This window comes from Bufo bufo, chromosome 6, assembly GCF_905171765.1.
Source record: "Bufo bufo chromosome 6, aBufBuf1.1, whole genome shotgun sequence".
In the NCBI taxonomy this organism is placed as follows: domain Eukaryota; kingdom Metazoa; phylum Chordata; class Amphibia; order Anura; family Bufonidae; genus Bufo; species Bufo bufo.
The window spans coordinates 315069015-315089546 of NC_053394.1; the positions used below are offsets into that span (position 1 = coordinate 315069015).

The following is a 20532-nucleotide window of genomic DNA, read 5'->3' on the forward strand; positions in this document are numbered from 1 at the left end:
TTAATGTCTACATTCCCTCAGCGTGACTACACATTTCAATAATATCAGAACCACACACATTTATTGCACGCCAAGACCTTCATATTACATAATCCTGGTCTTGTGTTTTATATTAAGTGAGGCACGCAATGGTTGTATATCGTCTTTTGCAGTCATAATGAAAGGGGCTGTGCCAGTAATTGGCATTTGCCCCTCATGGTGTCATTGAGACATATAAAATGTATTGTTGGTGGCCATGTCTCTCTACCCCCTCTGCCCCCCTTCTTTCTCTCCTTTTCCCGCCATTTATTTCTCCTCAGGTAAATCTGTGGTTAGCCGGTAGCTGAATTAAAGGTGATTGGCAGAAAAGGGTTGCTGACCAGTTGCTGGGCAAAGGGCTATTTTTAGCTGGAACAATGGATTGGTCAAGGGCAGTTTTCGGCGGGAATGAAGAAGTATTTATAGAAGACACTCACCATTGGAAGCTCTGTCAGCGGCTGAAGAGTGAAGAAAGAAGATCGTGTCCCGCCAGCCCTCCCAAGGGTTTAGTCGCGGTCTTTTGAAATAGGGGGAGGTGGGGGAGGGGGGGATTAGTCGCTCAGCCTTAGGCCTAGTTCACACAAACGTTTTTTTTGCGAGTGTACGGGCCGTTTTTTTGTGTTCCGTATACGGTCCGTATACGGAACCATTCATTTCAATGGTTCCGCAAAAAAAACTGAATGTGTTCCGTATGCATTCCGTTTCCGTATTTCCGTTTTTCCGTTCCGTTGAAAGATAGAGCTTGTCCTATATTTGGCCGTAAATCACGGGTCGTGCCTCCATTCAAGTCAATGGGTCCGCAAAAAAAACGGAACACATACGGAAATGCATCCGTATGTCTTCCGTTTCCGTTCCGTTTTTTCTGAACCATCTATTGAAAATGTTTTGGCCAGCCCAATTTTTTCTATGTAATTACTGTATACTGTACATGGCATACAGAAAAACGGAACGGAAAAACGGAAAGGAAACGGAAACACAACGGAACTCAAAAACGGAACAACGGATCCGTGAAAAACGGACCGCAAAAAACAATAAAAGCCATACGGTCGTGTGAACTAGGCCTTACTGGGTGGACTCTTGAGGAGAGTGCACTAATAGACTTGAGTTAATATTGGTGGGAAGTTCAATGGTTGAATAATTTATGGAATTTTATTATTTATTGTTACCCACCTCCCCCCCCCCCCCAGTTTAATAAAGACCGCGGCCATTTTTATCCACAATGGTAGTCTTGTGTATTTATTATAATGGTAAGGTTAAATTGTCGAGTATGGCACCATGGGAATTGCATATTCTAATATACATTACCCAACACTTCATGCTTTAGTCAGTCTGGGACCTACCTTTCCAAGCCATTGGATGCACGGACAGGCTGGGTAACGCCGACATCTGTGGACCCCTATTAAAAGGCAAAATATAAGTAAAATGAGTCAATGAGTGGCAGAACGTCTTACATAACGATTTAGTGAGGATGAAAACGGTGATAAATATCGGGTATTTTTACATTTTGCTGTGACTACTAATGACGGTGATGCGTTCAAATTCCTGAAGTTAACCTTCTGATGTCATCTACACATAGTAAACAAAGTGAAGAACCAGTTCTACTTGACCTGTATTCATGCTTCATGGTTTGTCTCCTTTGGTGACAAGTCAGATACAGAAAGCCAGTCAGCAGGGCGTAAAGTATTTGACAGCTGTCAACATTTGGACAATCCTTTCTGGAGACATTTGGTTAAATAAATATCTTAAAGGGCTTGTCCAGAACCAGTCAAAGCGGAGAGCTGCTACAAAGTGTGGATGTGGCTATGGAGAACCTAATGCCGCATTGCATTGATGGCAATAATTTTGCATGGGAAATGAGGACACGCCAACTGGTTCCTTAGAGATAGCCATTACTTAGACTCCCTGCCATATCCAGTGTTTGGGAGCTCCGTTTAACACATGGTAGCAGCAGTATGAAACCTAACCAAGAACAACAAGGAGTTTGTGTTTTCTCTCTATGTTTGCATAGGTTTTCTTCTAAAAATATACTGGTTGGTCAACTGGCTTCCTGTGAAATTTGCCCTAGTATGTATATGTGTCTCTGAGAATGGAACAATTCGATTGTTACCCCCCATTCGGGACAGGGACTAATGTGGCTGATGGCAATCTCAATCTATAGGAGGCTGTGGAATGTGTTGGAACTACATAAACAAAGCACAGAAATAAATTTTTAAAATACATAAATCAAAAAGAGGTTTTCTGAACCAGACAATTGCTTCAATAACTTGTCAGAAGAGAAAAACTCAAGGGGGCAGATTTATCATAGCCTGCCCCCACCCCGAGGCATATGCCAGTGCTGTGATAATCAGGAGCGCTGTCGGATGCTGCGCCTGATTTATGATGAGGCATACACTGGTGTAGATTTCAGTGTTCTACGCTAGAAAACTGGCATAGAAGATGATAATTGTGGTGGTGCCGTCAGCCCCGCCCCTTGCCACATCCTCTTTTTGGGCAAAGGGGTGAGGCTGGTGGAGAAAGTTACAGTTTGCAACTTTTTCACATCACAAAAGTGGCCTACCTTTATAATAAACTAGCAGAAGGACCCGGCTTCACACGGCTATATTTCATCTATTTCACTTAATGTTTGTGTGTGTCATTAGCGCCCTCCCCTTTAACAGTGACCTCCACAGCGGCCGCCCGTTTATTCCACAGTACCCCGTCTCGTTAACAGTGATTTCCACAACACCCCGCCCCCAAACAGTGACCTCTACAGCACCCCGCCCCTTAACACTGACCTTCTTAGCAGACCGCCCCCTTAACTGTGACCTCCACAGTTTCCTGTCCCCTTAACAGAGACCTCCACCGCACCCGCCCCTTTAACAGTAACCTTCACAGCATCCCGCCTCCTTATCAGTGACCTCCACAGCGGCCGCCCCTTTATTAGTGACCTCCACAGTACCCCCTTTCCTTAACAGTGATTTCCACAATACCCCGTCCCCTTAACAGTGGCCTCTACAGCAATCTGCCCCTTAACACTGACCTCCATAGCGGACCGTCCTCTTAACTGTGACCTCCACAGCAGCCTGCCCCTAGGGTGGCTAGAGGCCCGGTTTTAGGTAGGACAGTCCGGCTTTCAGACTCCCTGTCCTCCGTCCGGCGCAGAGCCTGGATGGACACAGGGATGTCCTTTTGAACAGCTCAGTCTCAGACAGCAGCACTGTGCTGTGTGAGCGTGAGCTGCAGGGAGAAAGTCAACCTCCCTCCCACCCCTGCAGCTGACAGAAGTTGATTTTAACCTTAATTTGTTCAATCCCCATCGGCTGCGGAGTGGAAGGGGGCGTGGCTTAGCGGGAACTGGGGGCGGGGTTTTCAAGTCTGTCTTTTGAGGGAGGCCTGAATGGTCACCCTACCTGCCCCCGAACAGTGTCATCCACAGCGCCCTGCCCCTTTAAAGCTGACCTACAGCAGTGAAGAAAAATGGCTGGGTTGTTATAGAAACCTGGTGTAAAACTGTGTATGTGGAGACTAAGGGCCTGCGAGCTTCTATTGGCTGATAAGGGTCATGTGACCAGGCTTCTATTGGCTAATGCATTTTTTGGCAATATCTCACACAGGGATGTCCTTTTGAACAGCTCACTCTCAGACAGCAGCACTGTGTTGTCTGAGCGTGAGCTGCAGGGGGAAAGTCCCCCTCCCTCCCACCCCTGAAGCTGACAGAAGTTTTTTCAATCCCTGCCGGCTGTGGAGTGGGCGTGGCCTAACCGGATCGGGGGCATGGCTTAGCAGGAACTGGGAGGCGGAGTTTTTAAGTCCGTCTTTTGATGGTGGCCTGAATAACAACCGTAACTTCCCCCTGAACTGTGACCTCCACAGCACTCCACTCCCTTAATAGTGTCATCCATAGCACCCTGCCCCTTTAAAGCTGACCTGCAGCAGTGAAGAAAAATGGCTGGTTTGTTATGGAAACCTGGAGTAAAACTGTGTGTATGTGGAGACTAAGGGCCTGCGAGCTTCTGTTGGCTGATAAGGGACATGTGACCGTGTGTATGGCAGTTGGGATATGAAGAGAAAGATTTGCAGGCTTGTATTGGCTAATGCAGGAAATTTTTTGGGAATATCTCAGGAACGGTACATCCTAGAGAGCTGTGACCCCCACAAAATTTCTTTCCAGGTAGCAAGGGATGTGTATACCAAGTTTTGTTGAAATCGATGGTTGCGTTTTTGAGTGATCGCGGAACATACATACACACATACAGATATTGTCCTTCTTTATCTATATAGATCCGCCCAAGCACTTAGGGCTGTATTACACACACAGATCTTTTGTTATACACCAACTATTGGTCTAATTGGACAGAAATTGGTCAGATAATCTGTTGGTGTAATACAGCCCTTATATTGGGGGATGCAACATTCTTAACATACAGCTTACTTTGCTCTGCTTGTACTTTCATTTGATTCTTGTGTTAACAAATGTTTATGGACATACAAACAGACCAAATAAAGAATTCCTGGTGACGCAGCCTGAGGGTATTCAAAGGCTTTTTTATGTCTCCAGAGCCCTCGCTCTGTAAACACATGTACACTATACCCAGTGCTGTAAGTCAAAATATATGGGATCGATATAAAAAGACAATAGAAGACAAAAATCACACACAGCTGGATGCCGTGAAGCAAGGAGGCACCAAATGGTCATTCTGCCTTGGCCACAGTATTATAGCTGGCAGCTGAACATTGAAGGAGAATGGGCACCTTAAAAGGGGCTTCCAGGCATTTTGATATTGATGGACTATCCTTGGGATAGACCATCAATATCAGATCGGCATAGGTCCGACACCCCGCATCCAGTCAGCTCTTACTTTGTTTATCATGCAGTAGAAGGAGCTGGTGACTGCAGAGTTGCTCCCATTCACTTCACTGGGAGCAACGCAGCAAGTACCAGCTCCATTCACTACACAATGGATGGGACCATGTAGTTCCAGCACCAACTTCTGGTACCAGAGCTAGAAAGTAACAGCTGATCTGTGGGGCGTCAGACCTCCACTAAACTGATAATGATCAATATCAAAATCCTGGGCAATCCCTTTAAAGCTAGGCATAGGTCTACATAATTGTGACAGCTATTCTTACTGACCCCCTATTAACATGCACGCCCTTTTTGTCCAACTGTACATGTGTTCTCAATAGGGACAGAGGAGTAAGCTGCTGCCAGACACGTTGGACCTCTCCAAAGGCATCTCCACTGAGAACAAAAAGAATCAGGCATGTTGAAATCCAGCTCTGACTCTTCATTCCCCGACTACTACTGTTGAGGAAAACTCAGAAACACCCCCAACCATACACATTAGATGGTCAGCCAGTCCCTGCATTATCAGAGGTTTCATCTAATGTGTGTATTGCCACCCTCAAGGCCCTATCACACAGGCAGATTATTGTTAAGATAATCGCTGACGAGCGTTCGTCTAAATGTGACGCCGATCACCCGATGAACGAGCGAAACGCTCGTTCTTTGGGTGATCCAGTCGTTCATGCAGGCGCCACCAATCATCATTTCTGGGCAGCAGATGGTGCAGTCTGAACAGCGATCTGCAGCCCAGTAACAATGATTCTGTATGGGTAGGAGGGATCACAATTGCGATCCCTCATCCTCAAACAGTGAAGGAGATCGGTGCATGTAAACGCAGCTCTCTCCTTCACTGAACGAGCAGACGACTGTCAGGAAGGAACGCTTCCTTCCCAACAATCAGCTGTATCATTGTGTGTTGTAAACTCACCTTTAGGGTCCATTCACACGTCCGTTATAACACTCCGTTTCCGTTCCGATTTAAATCGGAAAGTTTTTTTCGGATCCATTAATTTCAATTGCCTCTGCAAAAATGCGGACACCAATCATAGTGCTGTCCGAATCACGGAATCCGTTCCGTTTTCCTATTTTCGAGTATGCGGATCCTGAAAAAATATTAAGCTTGTCCTACTTTCTGTCCGTTTTTCGGGTCCGTTGTCCATTCAAGTCAATGGATCCGCATAAATGCGGATGACATGCACAAAACCATCCGAATGTCATCCGATTTTGCGGATCCATTGACAGGAAAATGGATGGAAAAAAAAAAAAAAAAACGGAATAACGGAAACACGGAACGGATTCGGAAGCACTTTAGTAAAAAAAACGGAAGGTTGTACTGAAAAACGGATCCGCCAAAAAAAGGAACGTTTATCTGGAAAGGTAAAAAATACTGACGTGTGAATGGACCCTAAGGCTCTATTCACACGTCCGCAATGTGTTTTGCGGATACACGGAGACACGGATCCGCAAAACACAGAAAGCGGCAATGTGTGTTCCGCATTTTGCGGACCGCACATTGCCGACATAATAGAATATGCCTGTTCTTGTCCGCAATTGCGGACAAGAATAGGACATGTTCTATTTTTTTGCGGAAATGGAAGCACGGATGCGGAAGTGCGGATCCGCAAATGTGGATGCGGACAGCACATTCCGTCCCCATAGAGAATGAATGGGTCCGCACCCTTTCCGCAAAATTGCGGAAAGGATGCGGACACATTTTGCGGACGTGTGAATGGAGCCTAAGGGTTTGGCCAACATCCTAAAGTGCATGGGTAGCTCAAGACTCTCCCTTGACAAATAAAGTGGGTGAAAGAAGGATTCAGGTGAAATGAATTTTTTCACCCGATCCTTTTGTTCTCCCAGGAGATAAGCCACCACCAGAAATATCTGGCAGCAGTTTTCTCCTCTCTGCCCACTGAATACACATGCATGTTGAGGCGAACTGAACGTGTATGGGGGAGTGGGGAGGCAGTGGTGAGACCTAGCGGTCAGCCAAATAATTGTTTGGCTGACAGCTTCTGAATGTGTCTTCTCAAAGAAGAGGCTAATATGTATAAGAACAGAAAATCTGGTCTTGTAAAAAGCAGTGGTCTTCTCAAAGAGGTGGAGAGGTTTCACTGTATTACATAGGTATAGAGCAAATCTGGCCATACACACTAGATGCATATTGGCAGAAGCCACTGTTTTCGGTAGGATCAGCAGACTATCTAATGGGGGGTCTCCTGACTCTCCAATAATGGCAGACGCCTCTGGGGACAGCATAACTCCCCTCATGTAGGCTCGGCTGCACTAAGTGTGCTTCTTTATAGTGGCGATTGGGACACACAGTGGGGGAAAGATATCAAACTGGTGTAAAGTAGAACTGGATTAGTTGCCCATAGCAACTAATCAGATTCCACCTTTCATTTTTCACAGCTCCTTTAGAAAAGGAAAGGTGGAATCGGATTGGTTGCTATGGGCAACTGAGACACTTCTACTTTACACCAGTTTGATAAATCTTCCCCAGAGCGTCTGGCTGACATATTTATGACCAGCCTTTTTAAGAGGACTGCTGAGGGTACATCCACACTTGTGGCAGGCATTTGCGACCGGATTCTGTTCCAACAGTGGAGTCGAGCTGGACAATATCAGGGCCCGCTGGATTCCATTTACTATAAGACGTCCGATTTTAGGCTGAACAGTCCAGTTTCCAGACTCCCTGTCCTCTGTCCGTCGCAGGGCCTGGACGGATGCAGGGATGTCCTTCTTTTCAGCAGCATTGTGCGTGAGCTGCAGGCACAAACTGACTGACTGAGGCTTTCCTCACCCTTAGTGGCTTTCCTCACCCTCAGTCAGGGCCGGTTCTACGTGACTTTTACAGAAGAAACTGTATATTGTGGGGCACGGTGTAGGCTATATGTGTATAACATAAACATATTTAATATGAAAACTTACAATTACTTGACTTGGCCCTTGGGGATCTCAGACACCACTTCCACACTTTGGTCGGGGGCTCGGCGGAGCTGATGTTGTGTTTTATCCTAATGAGAAAGATTTCATAATAAGGATTTGGAGAAGGGGCAGAGGGATAGCAGAGCAGGGAGAGGATGGTGCTGCTACTAGGGGGGGTCATACCATGGGGGAGTAATAAAGCCCACCATAATGCCCCCCCAGTAGAAATAATTCTCCTTATAATGTGACAGTGCAAAAAATACCCCCTTGTAATTCCCCCAGTTGAGCTAATGTCCCCATAATGCCCCCATAATGTGCCAGTATAAAATACCCCTATATAGTGCCCCCATAGTGCTCCTCTCCCCCCTCCCTCCTAGTGCCCTACATAATGTACCAGTATAAAATGCCCTATATATAGTGCCCCAGTAGATGCCATCAGTGTCCCCCATAATTTGTAAGTATAAAATACCCCTTCTCAGTGCCCACGTAGATGACCCCATAGTACTCCTCTCCCACCTTCCCCATAGTACCCACCATAATGTGTCCCAGTATAAAATGCCCCTATACAGAGCCCCCATATAAAATAATCGTTCTTTGTGGCCTCAGTAGATGCCCCTATAGTGCCCACCAATAATGGGCCAGTAAGAAGTGCCCCCATAGATGTCCCCCAATAATGTGCCAGTAGCCAGAGCCCCCCCTATATCATGTGCAGTAGCCAGAGCCCCCCCTATATCATGTGCCAGAGCCCCCCCTATGTCAGCCAGAGCCCCCCCTATGTCATGTGCCAGTAGCCAGAGCCCTCCCTATATCATGTGCCAGTAGCCAGAGCCCCCCTATCATGTGCCAGTAGCCTGAGCCCCCCCTATCATGTGCCAGTAGCCAGAGGCCCCCCTATCATGTGCCAGTAGCCTGAGCCCCCCATCAACATGTGCCAGTAGCCATAAGCCCCCCCTATCATGTGCCAGTAGCCTGAGCCCCCCATCATGTGCCAGTAGCCATAGGCCCCACTATCATGTGCCAGTAGCCTGAGCCCCCCCCCCCATCAACATGTGCCAGTAGCCATGGGCCCCCATCAACATGTGCCAGTAGCCATAGGCCCCACCTATAATGTGCCAGTAGCCATAGGCCCCCCTATAATGTCCCAGTAGCTATAGGCCCCCCGATCATGTGCCAGTAGCCAGAGCCCCTCATCATGTGCCAGTAGCCACTAGTATTGACAGACAAAAAAAAAACACTTATACTTACCTCCTTGGCAGCGATGTGATGCAGGCCTCTTCCGGCCTGTGTCCCGCGCTGTACGGCTCAGGGCTCAGGCGGCGCGATGACGTCATCTTGCCGCCTGCGCCGGCCTCTGATAGGCTGCCGGCCTAGTGCCTGCTGCCTATAAGAAGAGCGGGAAGGGACACACCTCTCCCTCCCCTGCCCTGCTGCACAGCCATCTGTATCACTGTCCTGAGGACGGCGATACAGATGACTGGAGATGAGCGCTTCCATAATGGAAGTGCTCATCTCCGTGTGACTGTCCTGCCTATAGTTAGTTGCGGGCCGGTGCGGGGGGGGCCCCTAAGGACTAGGGGGCCCGGGGGCAATTTCCCCCCTTGCCTCTATGGAAGCGCCGGCCCTGCCCTCAGTCAGTCACTAGAGCCGGCCGACATGGCTGACTGAGGGGGAAAGAAGAACATCCCCTCGCCCGCAGATCACCTGAAAGTCCTTTTTTTTCCCTTTGCCAGCAGCAGGGGGCTTGGCTTGGCAGAGTCAGGAGCGTGGCTTAGCGGACTCAGGAGCGTGGCTAAAGTGTCCGACTTTTGAGGGTGAAGCAAGTGGCCACCCTACTATAACAGCTGTAACCAGCATCGCCAGACACTGCTGGGGCCACCGGATCCCATTCACTATAATGGGGTCCATCGGGTTTCCGGCATTAATGTCAGCATTCTGCCAGACAAAAAATGCTACATGCAGCGGTTTCGTGTTCGACAGAATGCTGAAAACCCGACGCTCCCTATTATTTTGAATAAGATCCAACGGACCTGGCAGTGTCTGGCTATGCTGGATACGGCAATTCCGGTATTCTGGCATCAGTCTCAGGCATCCGTTTAACGTATATGTTTTTTTGTATACATTTAACGGATGGGGAAAACATGAAGTGAACCCAGCCTAAGATACGCAGCATGCAATATATTGAGTGACTCTAGCAATTAATGCAACACGTAATTAAATATGCAATTAAATGCTTAACAGTTATTACTGTATAACCAGGGCAAGTAATGTAATAAGTGTCAATAGTGCATCCAAAATATGATTTAGACATTTGGGGGGTGATTTATCAAGCTGATATAAAGTAGAACTGGCTTAGTTGCCCATAGCAACCAGATTCCACCTTTCATTTTTCACAGCCCCTTTGGAAAATGAAAGGTGGACTCTGATTGGTTGCTATGGCAACTAAGACAGTTCTACTTTACACGAGTTAGATAGCGAGAGATCATAGATACTGGCCTTGTAAAACAGCCCTAGACCGCATAGTTAACAACCAAAAAATGCCCTCTCTGCCAACCTGCCCTTCCTCCCCGAAAACCTCCAGTCAAGAGAGTCTATTTCATATAAGATGATTCAAAAATAACCAATTCCACCTGATATGACATTTCCTGTGTGAAAAATTAAAAGTGGATGTGAATTTACAGGGACAGTCCTGGCAAATTCGGTTGCCCTGGGCTGAAAATAGGTCGGGATTATGCAAGCCATGCCCAGAAGTGGGTGGTCCGATGTAGGTTTGGGGGCATTGCCAGGTGGTTGAGGCTTACATGGCTTGAATTAACCAACAACAATGTTGGTATGTATACACATATTCAGCATACAGATGGAGGGTTGGCCCAATGACACCATGTCCAACACAGTTTGCCCAAGCCCGGCAAAAACAGACCAGTTTTTAGAGCTTTGTCCAACTTTGCATACTTTACATAAGGAATTTGAATTTTTTTCAACTCACAATATGATATTTGTTAGACTTTTTAGAGTCGCCCCCGACGCTAAACTGCAGGAAACATTTACCACAGCCGACATCATAACCCACCCCCACATTCTCTGTAATACATAGAGGTCACATGGACGACCAGATGTATGGCCCCACCTAGTAACTCCTATGCAAGTAATATGAGGAGGGTGTCTGCCCAGTTTCCAAGGTGCTCGTACAGAACACTGCAGACTGATGAAGGTTCATTTTTTTTATATAGAAGAGAAAATCTTTATCGGCATTGCGTAAAAAAAATTAGGCCTCACTTTTCGACAATGCTGTTCTATACTGTATCTCGCTGAAGAGCCTCCAAAGATTGTGTAAGCCTAGGTCTGTCAGATTCTTGGATGCCTTCACCGGTCTCCTATGCTTATAAAAGACCACACATTACTCCTACGTAAACCCCACTACTGTCATTAAAACATTAACGAATGGAGCATAAAATACAGAAGACTGCACAAATCACAATGCGAGAACTTGAAAGCCTATCGGGAACGTTCAGAGTTTTTTAATGTGGATATTACTAGCTTTTTGAACAAAAGCCTGCGTACAAAAAAAAAAAAAAGCCGTTTAGGTCACTTTTCATATTATTTAAGGCCAATTTGATCACTTCGGGTTCATTAGCATTTCATTGTGCCACTGAATTGACCATTTTGTAGTCCTTTCTAGATGGGTGAGGCATGAAGCTGTGAGGGGCTTTCAGGGAGTCAAAGGCGTGGACTGAAATCAATGAATGGCCATTGATTTCTCTCTGCTCTGTGGGGAAAATGAGGCTTTGACACCGCGGTCCTGACTCCTCACCAAGCAGTATGTAAAGCGGTGGCACAAACCGGGAATAAAGTAATCAAGTCAACCTCTGCTGAAATTCCTCAATAGTTCCATATGGGCAAACAAGTAGTAAGATTAGAGGGTGGTAATCTACGGGCTGTCTTCTGCTATGTGGGGAGAAGGGTGTTCCCTCCAAAAATGTCCCTGTTAGGAACTCCATGCCTACTGCGCTGGCAGTGAATGAGTTAACCATGTATCAAAGGACCAGAGAGCTGTCATAAAGAGGGAGCACTCAACCATGTAAGTTCTTCCAAACCAGGTGGCTTATCACAGTCTGAGACATGAGTAAACATAGACATACAGACAAGGAGGTGGGGGAGGGGAGGTCTGCAAAATGCATTAACCTATCTGAACCTATGTCCATGCATATTCACTGTGTACACACTTGTATTTTTATACTTTATTACTTAAAACGTAAAATATTTATAATGCACGGCTAGAAAGGCTGTACCAGTTTGTTAAGGAGGAGCTGTAACCTCTCCTTACGTGTCTATGTCGTGTGCATGAGCCCTTAGAGTGACGGTCCCTTTTTTGACCCAAGTCCTTCTGCCCTCTTTGCTCCTTAAATGTCCCTCTTTTTGACCTGGGAAATAAATGTGCAGAAATTAAAGTAGTAACTTGCTCCAGAATCATATCTGTCTGGTTCCTATATTAGACCTCTTTTTAAATATTTATTATATAACTTTTTTATATTTATATACTTATATAATTATCTCAGATTTATATACTTTTTTGGTACATACTATTTGTTGCAAGAAAACAAGCTGTCCCAGGGGCACCTTACAGATTCCCCACCACCTTAGTTCTGATGCACCCCATTTCCTACTACTGCCTCAACCCGGCAGGAAATGGCTATCACAGCCAATCGACCAATCAAGGGCAGAAGCCACGACCTGCTCCACAACCGGTGATTTGATTTTACACACAAAGCTGTAATCTAGGAACCAGAATGACTATGACTACCTGCTATGGCGGACCTGGTCTATCTATGCATTTCATGGTCATCCATTCAGTTGGCTGTTAGGCTGGGTTTAGACCTGAGCGTTTTACAGCGTTTTACGCTCAACAGGCAAAAACCACTGTTTCCCTATGGGCATGGTTCTCAACTGAGCGTTTTACAGCGCGTACGAACGCGCTGTAAAACGCCCTATGCCTCAAGAAGTACAGGAGCGTATTGTTGCGCGTTCCCACCCATAGACTTCAGCGGGAACGCGCCTAAATGGGCGTTTGCTTGTTTCTGCCCATTAAAAACACCTGATACAAGTGCCCGATAAAAACGCCTGTAAAAAGCGCATATCGAATACGCTCAGGTCTGAACCCAGCCTTACAGAGGAAATTTGGCTTATGCATTCAACAACAGCAGATCCCCAGGGACATGGAACCTGAGACGTCTGTTTATTTTTAAATTCTAGATAAATACCTTTACTTGCGGTGATGCTGACACCCTGCCTGTTTTTTTTAAATATCGCTCCTGCGCCCCACTGTGCCCCCCTGTAGTTTTCCCGCTCAGTATGTTAAGGGCTCGTTCACACGAACGTTTTTTGCTTTCCGTATACGGGCCGTATTTTTGTGTTCCGCATACAGTCCGTGTACGGAACCATTCATTTCAATGGTTCCGCAAAAAAAACCTGAATGTACTCCTATGCATTCCGTTTCCGTATTTCTGTTCCGTTGAAAGATAGAACATGTCCTATTATTGCCCGCAAATCACGTTCCGTGGCTCCATAAAAAAAAAACTGAACACATATTCATTTTTGCGGAACCATCTATTGAAAATTTTATGCCCAGCCCAATTTTTTATATGTAATTACTGTATACTGTATATGCCATATGGAAAAACGGAACAGAACCAGAAACACTACTGAAAAAAAACCCATAAAAAACGAAACCGGGAAAAACAGCCTTGGTACATACGAGACAACGCCTTTCCGCAAAACACGGACATCGGCGATGTGCGTTCCGCATTTTGCGGACCGCACATCGCCGGCACTGAATAAAAAATGCCTATTCTTGTCCGCAATTGTGGACAAGAATAGGACATGTTCTATATTTTTCGGGATCGGAATTGCGGACCACATCGTGCTGCCCCATAGAAATTAATGTGTCCGCAATTCCGTTCCGCAAAATGCGGAACTAAATTGCGGACGTGTGAATGGACCCTTAGGGTATGTTCACATGTAGTGTAAACACTGCAGATTTCACGCCGCAAATCTACAGGGTTGTACAGTGCTGGCAAAGTAGATGAGATTTTAAGAAATATGATCCATTGCAGGAAAAAATATATCTGCACTGTAAATTGACCTGCGGCATGGACTTGAGATCTGCCACATGTCAATTTATGCTTGGGATTTCCCTTTGCACCGCAGATTTTCCACTGCCTTTTAGGCCCCATGTGGCCCCTAAGGCTACCTGCACTCGGATTTCAGTGCAGAGTTCTGTGTATTACCGCACCAAAATTGCTCCCGGCGCATGTGTTACCTGCGGTTTTTGGTGTGGATTTGATGTGGTTTTGCCGCAGATCTCACCCTTGCATTGATCAATTTCTGCATGGAACAAAAAAGCAAAGTGTACATGACTTTTGTGAAATCTCATACACTTTGCTGGTACTGTATTGCTCTGCAGTTTTCCGTGCGAGAATCCACGCGGGAAAAAAACTGTGTAATCTGCAGAATATGCAGGTAGCCTTACATGTAGCCATTACTGTTACCGTTCTTAGGGCTAGTTCTGATGGTGGATTTTGCCGTTTCGGATCCGCTCCCGGTTCAGGGTTCCAGCGGCGTCCATCCGGACATTGTGCCAAATAAGGGCACGCCCTTTCTTGGTGCTGTCACGGCTATGAACCGTAAAGCCACGTAAAGTGCAGTGTAGCCTCCACTATATACAACAGGAGACATATTCAGCACTGCTGACTGCTAATTTTTGGTGCAGCATCCACGCCAAATATCGCTTAAAAAAAATAAATAAAAAAAAGTGTGAACAAGGCCTTAGTGTTCACAGCAATGCCCTGAGTAAACACACAAAACAATCACAAAAGTACTAATTTGGAAATGGGCCCTTAGGATAATAAATCTCTTCACGTCGCTGTCTGAGAACCTGCTGCGCACCCTATACACACTGCTGTTACAGGCAGTACTCGAGTGAATGAAAAAGATCAAGTTTCCATCCTCCCGCGTCCGTCCAGGAGAAATGAAGGTGACACTCTATATTTAACAACATGTCCCATCTGTCCCACACCAGGTGTTGTCACCTCAATCCAACGCTCCGGCAGGTGGCCAAATGGAGGACCCGATTCTAAATTTAATAGGGACCTGGCAGTGGGTCTCCAAAAGAGAAGCACAAAGGGTTTTAAAGCTGTAATACAGGATTGTGCGTCATTCATTTTTCTAAGGCTACTTTCACATTAGCATTTTTTGCGGATCCGTCATGGATCTGCAAAAATGCTTCCGTTACAATAATACAACCGCATGCATCCGTCATGAACGGATTCTTCTGCTATTGAGACCCCATGACTGATCTCTATAGCGGAATTGAAAACGCTAATTAGCCTAAGCCCTACATGTAACAAATAGTTCTGAAAAGAGTTTGTCAAATAGTCAAATAAAAGCCGACTGGTCAGCTTCTATGAGGAGGAAAGTTCCAGACTGGACCAGGGTAAAGTTTGGTTTACACAGGCCAATGATCTTAGGGCTCATTCAGACGGCCGTATGCTGTCCGCAAAAATGCGGATCCCTTTTGGTTTTTTTGCGGATTAGATGCTGTCCCATTCAGTTCTATTGGGCCCTTTTCTTCCATTGCACTGCTCAGCAAAAAAATGAAACATGTCCTATACTTGTCAGTGAAAATCAGGACATGGCCCTAGTCTATGGCCTCATGCACACGACAGTATTTTTTTGCGGTCCGCAAAAAGCTGTTCCGTTGTTCAGTGATCCGTTTCCGTGCGTCTTCCTTGATTTTTGGAGGATCACCAGACATGAAAAGTGAAAAGAAAATCGAAGTCAAGTTTGCCTTGAAAATGATAGAAAAAAAACGGACGCGGACACGGATGACAATCTTGTGTGCCTCCGTGTTTTTTCATGGACCCATTGACTTGAATGGGTCCGCGAACCGTTGTCCGTGAAAAAAATAGGACAGGACATATTTTTTTGACGGACTGGAAGCACGGATCACGGACGCGGATGACAAACGGTGCATTATCCGAGTTTTCCATGGACCCATTGAAAGTCAATGGGTCCGCAGAAAATCACGGAAAACGGAACAATGGACACGGAATAAAACAACGGTCATGTGCATGAGGCCTATGGATCATCAAAAAAATGGAATGCAATCCGTTTTTTGCGGACATGCTGAACTGTCGGCAAAAAAACAGATCCGTATTTTTGCGGACAGCATACGGCCCTCTGAATGAGCCCTTAGGCAATTATCGGGAACCTGCATTCCTAGGAATACTTGTTAACAATAATTGTCCTGTGCAAATGTGCCGCCAATCACATGATGAACGAGCAAACGGGTATGTGCTTATTTTCTGTGGCATACTATCAGACGGTACCCTACCCGATCACTGTCTATGCATCAATCCATGTAATAGGGTTGGCCATAATATCGGGCGCCCCCAGCCCTGCTGATCAGCTGTTCTGCAGTATCTCCGGCGCCGGAACTACACAGCTCCATCCATTGTGTAGTGATAAATGCAGAGCTTCGATAACCAGTTTCCTTCACTACACAATGGATGGATCGGTGTAGTTCTGGTGCCGCTGCCCTGAAACAGCGGAGTTTCAGGGTGTTAGACCCTTGCCGATCAGATATCAATAGCCTATTCTGAGGATAAAGACCGTCCACAGTAAAGTCCTGGACAACCCCTTTAAGGGCTCATGCACACGACCATATGTATTTTGCAGTCCGCAAAACACAGCTCAGCAAAAAATACGGATGATGTCCGTGTGACATCCATACTGCTTTTTTTTTATTCACTTCAATGGGTCCGCAAATCCAGAGATGCGGAATGGAAGCACGGAACGGAACCCTACGGAAGCACTACTTCCGTTCCGCAAAAAGATATAACATGTCCTATCTTTTTGCGGAACGGCCGGATCGCGGACCCATTAAAGTAAATGGGTCCGCAATCCACTGCGGCTGCCCCACTGTGGGAGTTCGTGCATTGTGGCTCGCAATTTTTTTTGGGGGGGTTTTATGAAATCTCTGCTTTATTCTGCGGGTCAGTGCAATTAGGGCAATACCAAATTTATATATTCTCTATTATACCTTTTAAGAAATATTTTTTCTTATTTCTTTATAAACTTTTAAAATTTGTTTTCACTATAATTTTTAATCCACTCAGGGAACTTGAACATGCGATCTTCTGATTACTTGTCCCAAAGATTGCAACTGAATACTATTGCAGTCCATGGGATTTTCACAGGCAGCTCACTGTGACAATGCTGGGAGCCTTCACAAGGCCCCAGCCTGTCATGGCAACCAATCAGAGTCCCATGATTTTGCCATTGGGGCTCCAATCAGAAGGCAAAACCCTGTCCCTATAGATGATACGGTCACTATTGACCGCAGCCATAGGGGTTAAATTACTGGGATCTGTGAACCTGGTTATTGCCGACAGATGTCTGCTGTATTGTACAGCTGGCACCTGCCATGTATGTAGCGTGCTAGCACTGCTTAACCTAAATGATGTACGGGTACGTCATATTGGATCACATTCACAAGTAGGGTGCCACAGAAATAAGCATTGGGCCTGTTCTGGTAATATATTGGGACCTGATAGAGGGCTCACAGAGTAGAATTTTAATATTTGCAGATGACACTAAACTGTGTAATCAACACAGAGGAGGATAATATAATATGTCAAAGACATTTGGGGAGGTTGGAGGCTTGGGCAAAGAAATGGCCTCTGCCATAACAGCCTACAAGATTTCACAACGTAGGTGTGAACATTGCCAGAGGCTACATTCACAGTAGCATTGTGAATCGGGTAGCCTGATGCAACAGGCTGTTTCGGCATAAATGCTGGCTGTCAGCCGGAGAAAAATCTCTGCATGTAGTAGTATCTGTCCAACCAAAACCAGGCATTTATACCAGAAAATCAGCCACATCACCACCGGATCCCATTATGGGGTCGATGGGGATCCGACAGTACATAGCCGGATCAGGCCACTGAAATTCAAACGTAACTATGAACGAGGCCTTACTAGATTTTGGGAGATGCGATGCTGATCCAGGGATTTATCCTAATTGCCATAATTTGGGAAGTAATTTTCTCCCCTAAAAGGGGTAACTAGCATCCGCATCAATAAGGTTTTTCTCTTCTTTCATTTCAATGGTTCCGGCAAAAAAACACGGAATGTACTTCGTATGTATTCCGTTTACGTGTTTCAGTTCCGTGCAAAGATAGAACATGTCCTATATTTGGCCGCAAATCACGTTCCGTGGCTTCATTAAAGTCAATGGGTCCGCAAAAAAACGGAACGCATACGGAAATGCATCCGTATGTCTTCCGTATCCGTTCCGTTTTTTGCGGAACCATCTATTGAAAATGTTATGCCCAGCCCAATTTGTTCTATGTAATTACTGTATACTGTACATGGCATACGAAAAACGGAACCGAAACAAAAACACAACGGAAACAAAAAAACGGAACAACGGATCCGTGAAAAACGGACCGCAAAACACTGAAATAGCCATACGGTAGTGTGAAAGAGGCCTTATGTTGTAAAAATTGATTCACAACTACTGTGTGCAGCTATCTAATCCATAACCGGTTCCTCCTCCTAGAAGTGTCATGTAATTAGGTCCCTACCACTAACCTCATGGCTCATGGTGATGACACCAGATTAACGGTTGTTTGTTGCCTTCTTAAAACAAGGTATTTACGAAGATGGATGTCACTACACAGCTGTGTCTTCACAAACACACAAAATCACCCCACAGTTTCCTCATAGTAAATGTCAATTGTAAAAATGTCAACGTACATGTTCAATGTGAACATGGTAGGTTGATAGGGAGAACCTTCTGAAGCTTGAAAGCCACTGGGGCACGCACACTGCAACCTTGTCTACCAAGTTCCCGTAACGATCGCATGCAGTTTATAGTACCGGTATCTTCCTGTGTGACCTCGAAATTGAAGTTGCCAAAAATCCCAAACCGCTAACGGGTTGTCCGCTTTATTTATATTGATGACCTATCCTCAGGACCTTTGGGGTCCACTTTGGCTTTAGAGACTGGGCTCACTAGAGGATCATCTCGTACTCTGGGGGACCAGCCTGACTCTTCATTCGGCTGTTTAAAGGTGGGTGTACACTTATGTAGGTGCTGGTAGAATGTTTGTTTGACCGACTCCCACATAAACATGAATCTAAAAAATCTAAAATGATATTGTACTAAAACTAACAAAATGATCATAATACCTTCTGGATCAAAGTAAAAAAGATCCGATAAAGTTTCAGACAGTTGCCCCTTAAACATACTTACCTTTGAATAATTCCCAACTTAACGACTGCTTACTAATGTCTCTGCCAGGACTTGATGGAACTGTGAATATTTAAGGATTCCGTTTCCTGGTCCTGGAGGTCAGACCAGGGTAAACCGAGGTAACTGATGATATCCAGTTTTACATGTGGCTGTAGGTTATTACTTGTATATAGGAGTAAATGACTTCCCTCTTACAGTGGTGACCTGGGAAGACTTGCTCTTCTGTACACAACGTCATTTCATCACCACTGGTATTTATCTTGCAGGAAATGGGTAGCTCCAAAAACCTTATGGGCTGGTGCCTAATAATAAGGCCAATATCTGTTGTGTGCCGGAAAATAGTATTTCATACGTTCAGCACGTTCCCATTGTAGGTCAGCTTTTTCGTCTAAGAAAGATACCAGATTCACCTCAAGCATGAGGATGCATTTAAAAGCTCTATTCAGTATTAGAAAAACATGGCTGCTCTCTCTCTCAGAAACATCGCCACACCTGGCCTTGGGTTTTGTCTGATATTGCAGCTCAGTATATTCTGCATCCAATGTGATGTAGAATCTCAAATCTCAGTCATGTGCAAAAGATCTAAGGCCGTTTATTTTTCATTCTTGTGGTCCGCCAGAGGAACCGAAAAATAAAGAAAAAAAAACAGATTTAAAGTATTTAAAGCATCCATGTATGCACATTTGGCATCCATTTTAGCCATTCCATCTGAGATCAGTTATTTTAGAGGAATTTACCCAGTGGTAAACGAGTGAATCGGGCAATGCCGGATCTGGTGAACTCGGGCAGGCTGTTTTCTACCGGAATAGGCTGCCAGAAAGGTTTACAAGGCCGCATTCACACATATGTGGATTTTCATGGACCGTGGTCCGTGAAAACCCGTCCTGCTAAGGTGCACAAGGTCATTAGTTGCCATGACGCTGTGCGCTTCGTGCCGCCGCCTCTGTACAGTAATACACTCATATGATCTATACGAGTGTGTTACTGTACAGCGGTGGCGGCACGAAGCGCACGGCGTTATAGCAACCAATGACGCCGTGCGCTCGTGCACTCAGCAGGACAGGTTTTCGCGGACCGTGGTCCGTGAAAATCCACGTATGTGTGAATGCGGCCTAATATGACCATTTTGAAGACAGACTAATTGGTAGGCGCATGCTACCAGTCCATCTCAATTTTAGCGTGTAAGGGTACATCCACACATGGCATATACACTGCAGATTCTCTACAGCAGGGCTGCTTGCAGAAAAACCCACAGTGTATATAGTAGCTGCAAAGTGGATGAGATTTTCACAAATGTCCCTGCGGACGATTACGGTACGGATTTTAAATCCTCAGCATGTGAGTTTATGTTGCAGGTTTCACCGTTTGCAACGTAGAAGGTGAAAATGTGGCATTTCCACAGGGATTTCAGCAACTAAATCTGTACTATATGGTGCAAGTTTTGCTGCAG

General features: G+C 45.6%; 1 protein-coding gene across 2 annotated transcripts in view; it reads right to left on the bottom strand.

Annotated features, from left to right (window-relative positions):
• Positions 1 to 20532, bottom strand: part of PLEKHH3 (pleckstrin homology, MyTH4 and FERM domain containing H3) — a 66130-nt gene that overhangs the window by 30258 nt on the left and 15340 nt on the right. For both annotated transcript variants that reach the window (XM_040435875.1, XM_040435873.1), the window contains exon 2: positions 1359 to 1414. In XM_040435875.1, the coding sequence (XP_040291809.1) occupies positions 1359 to 1414 (56 nt within the window). The remainder of the gene's footprint in view (positions 1 to 1358; positions 1415 to 20532) is intronic.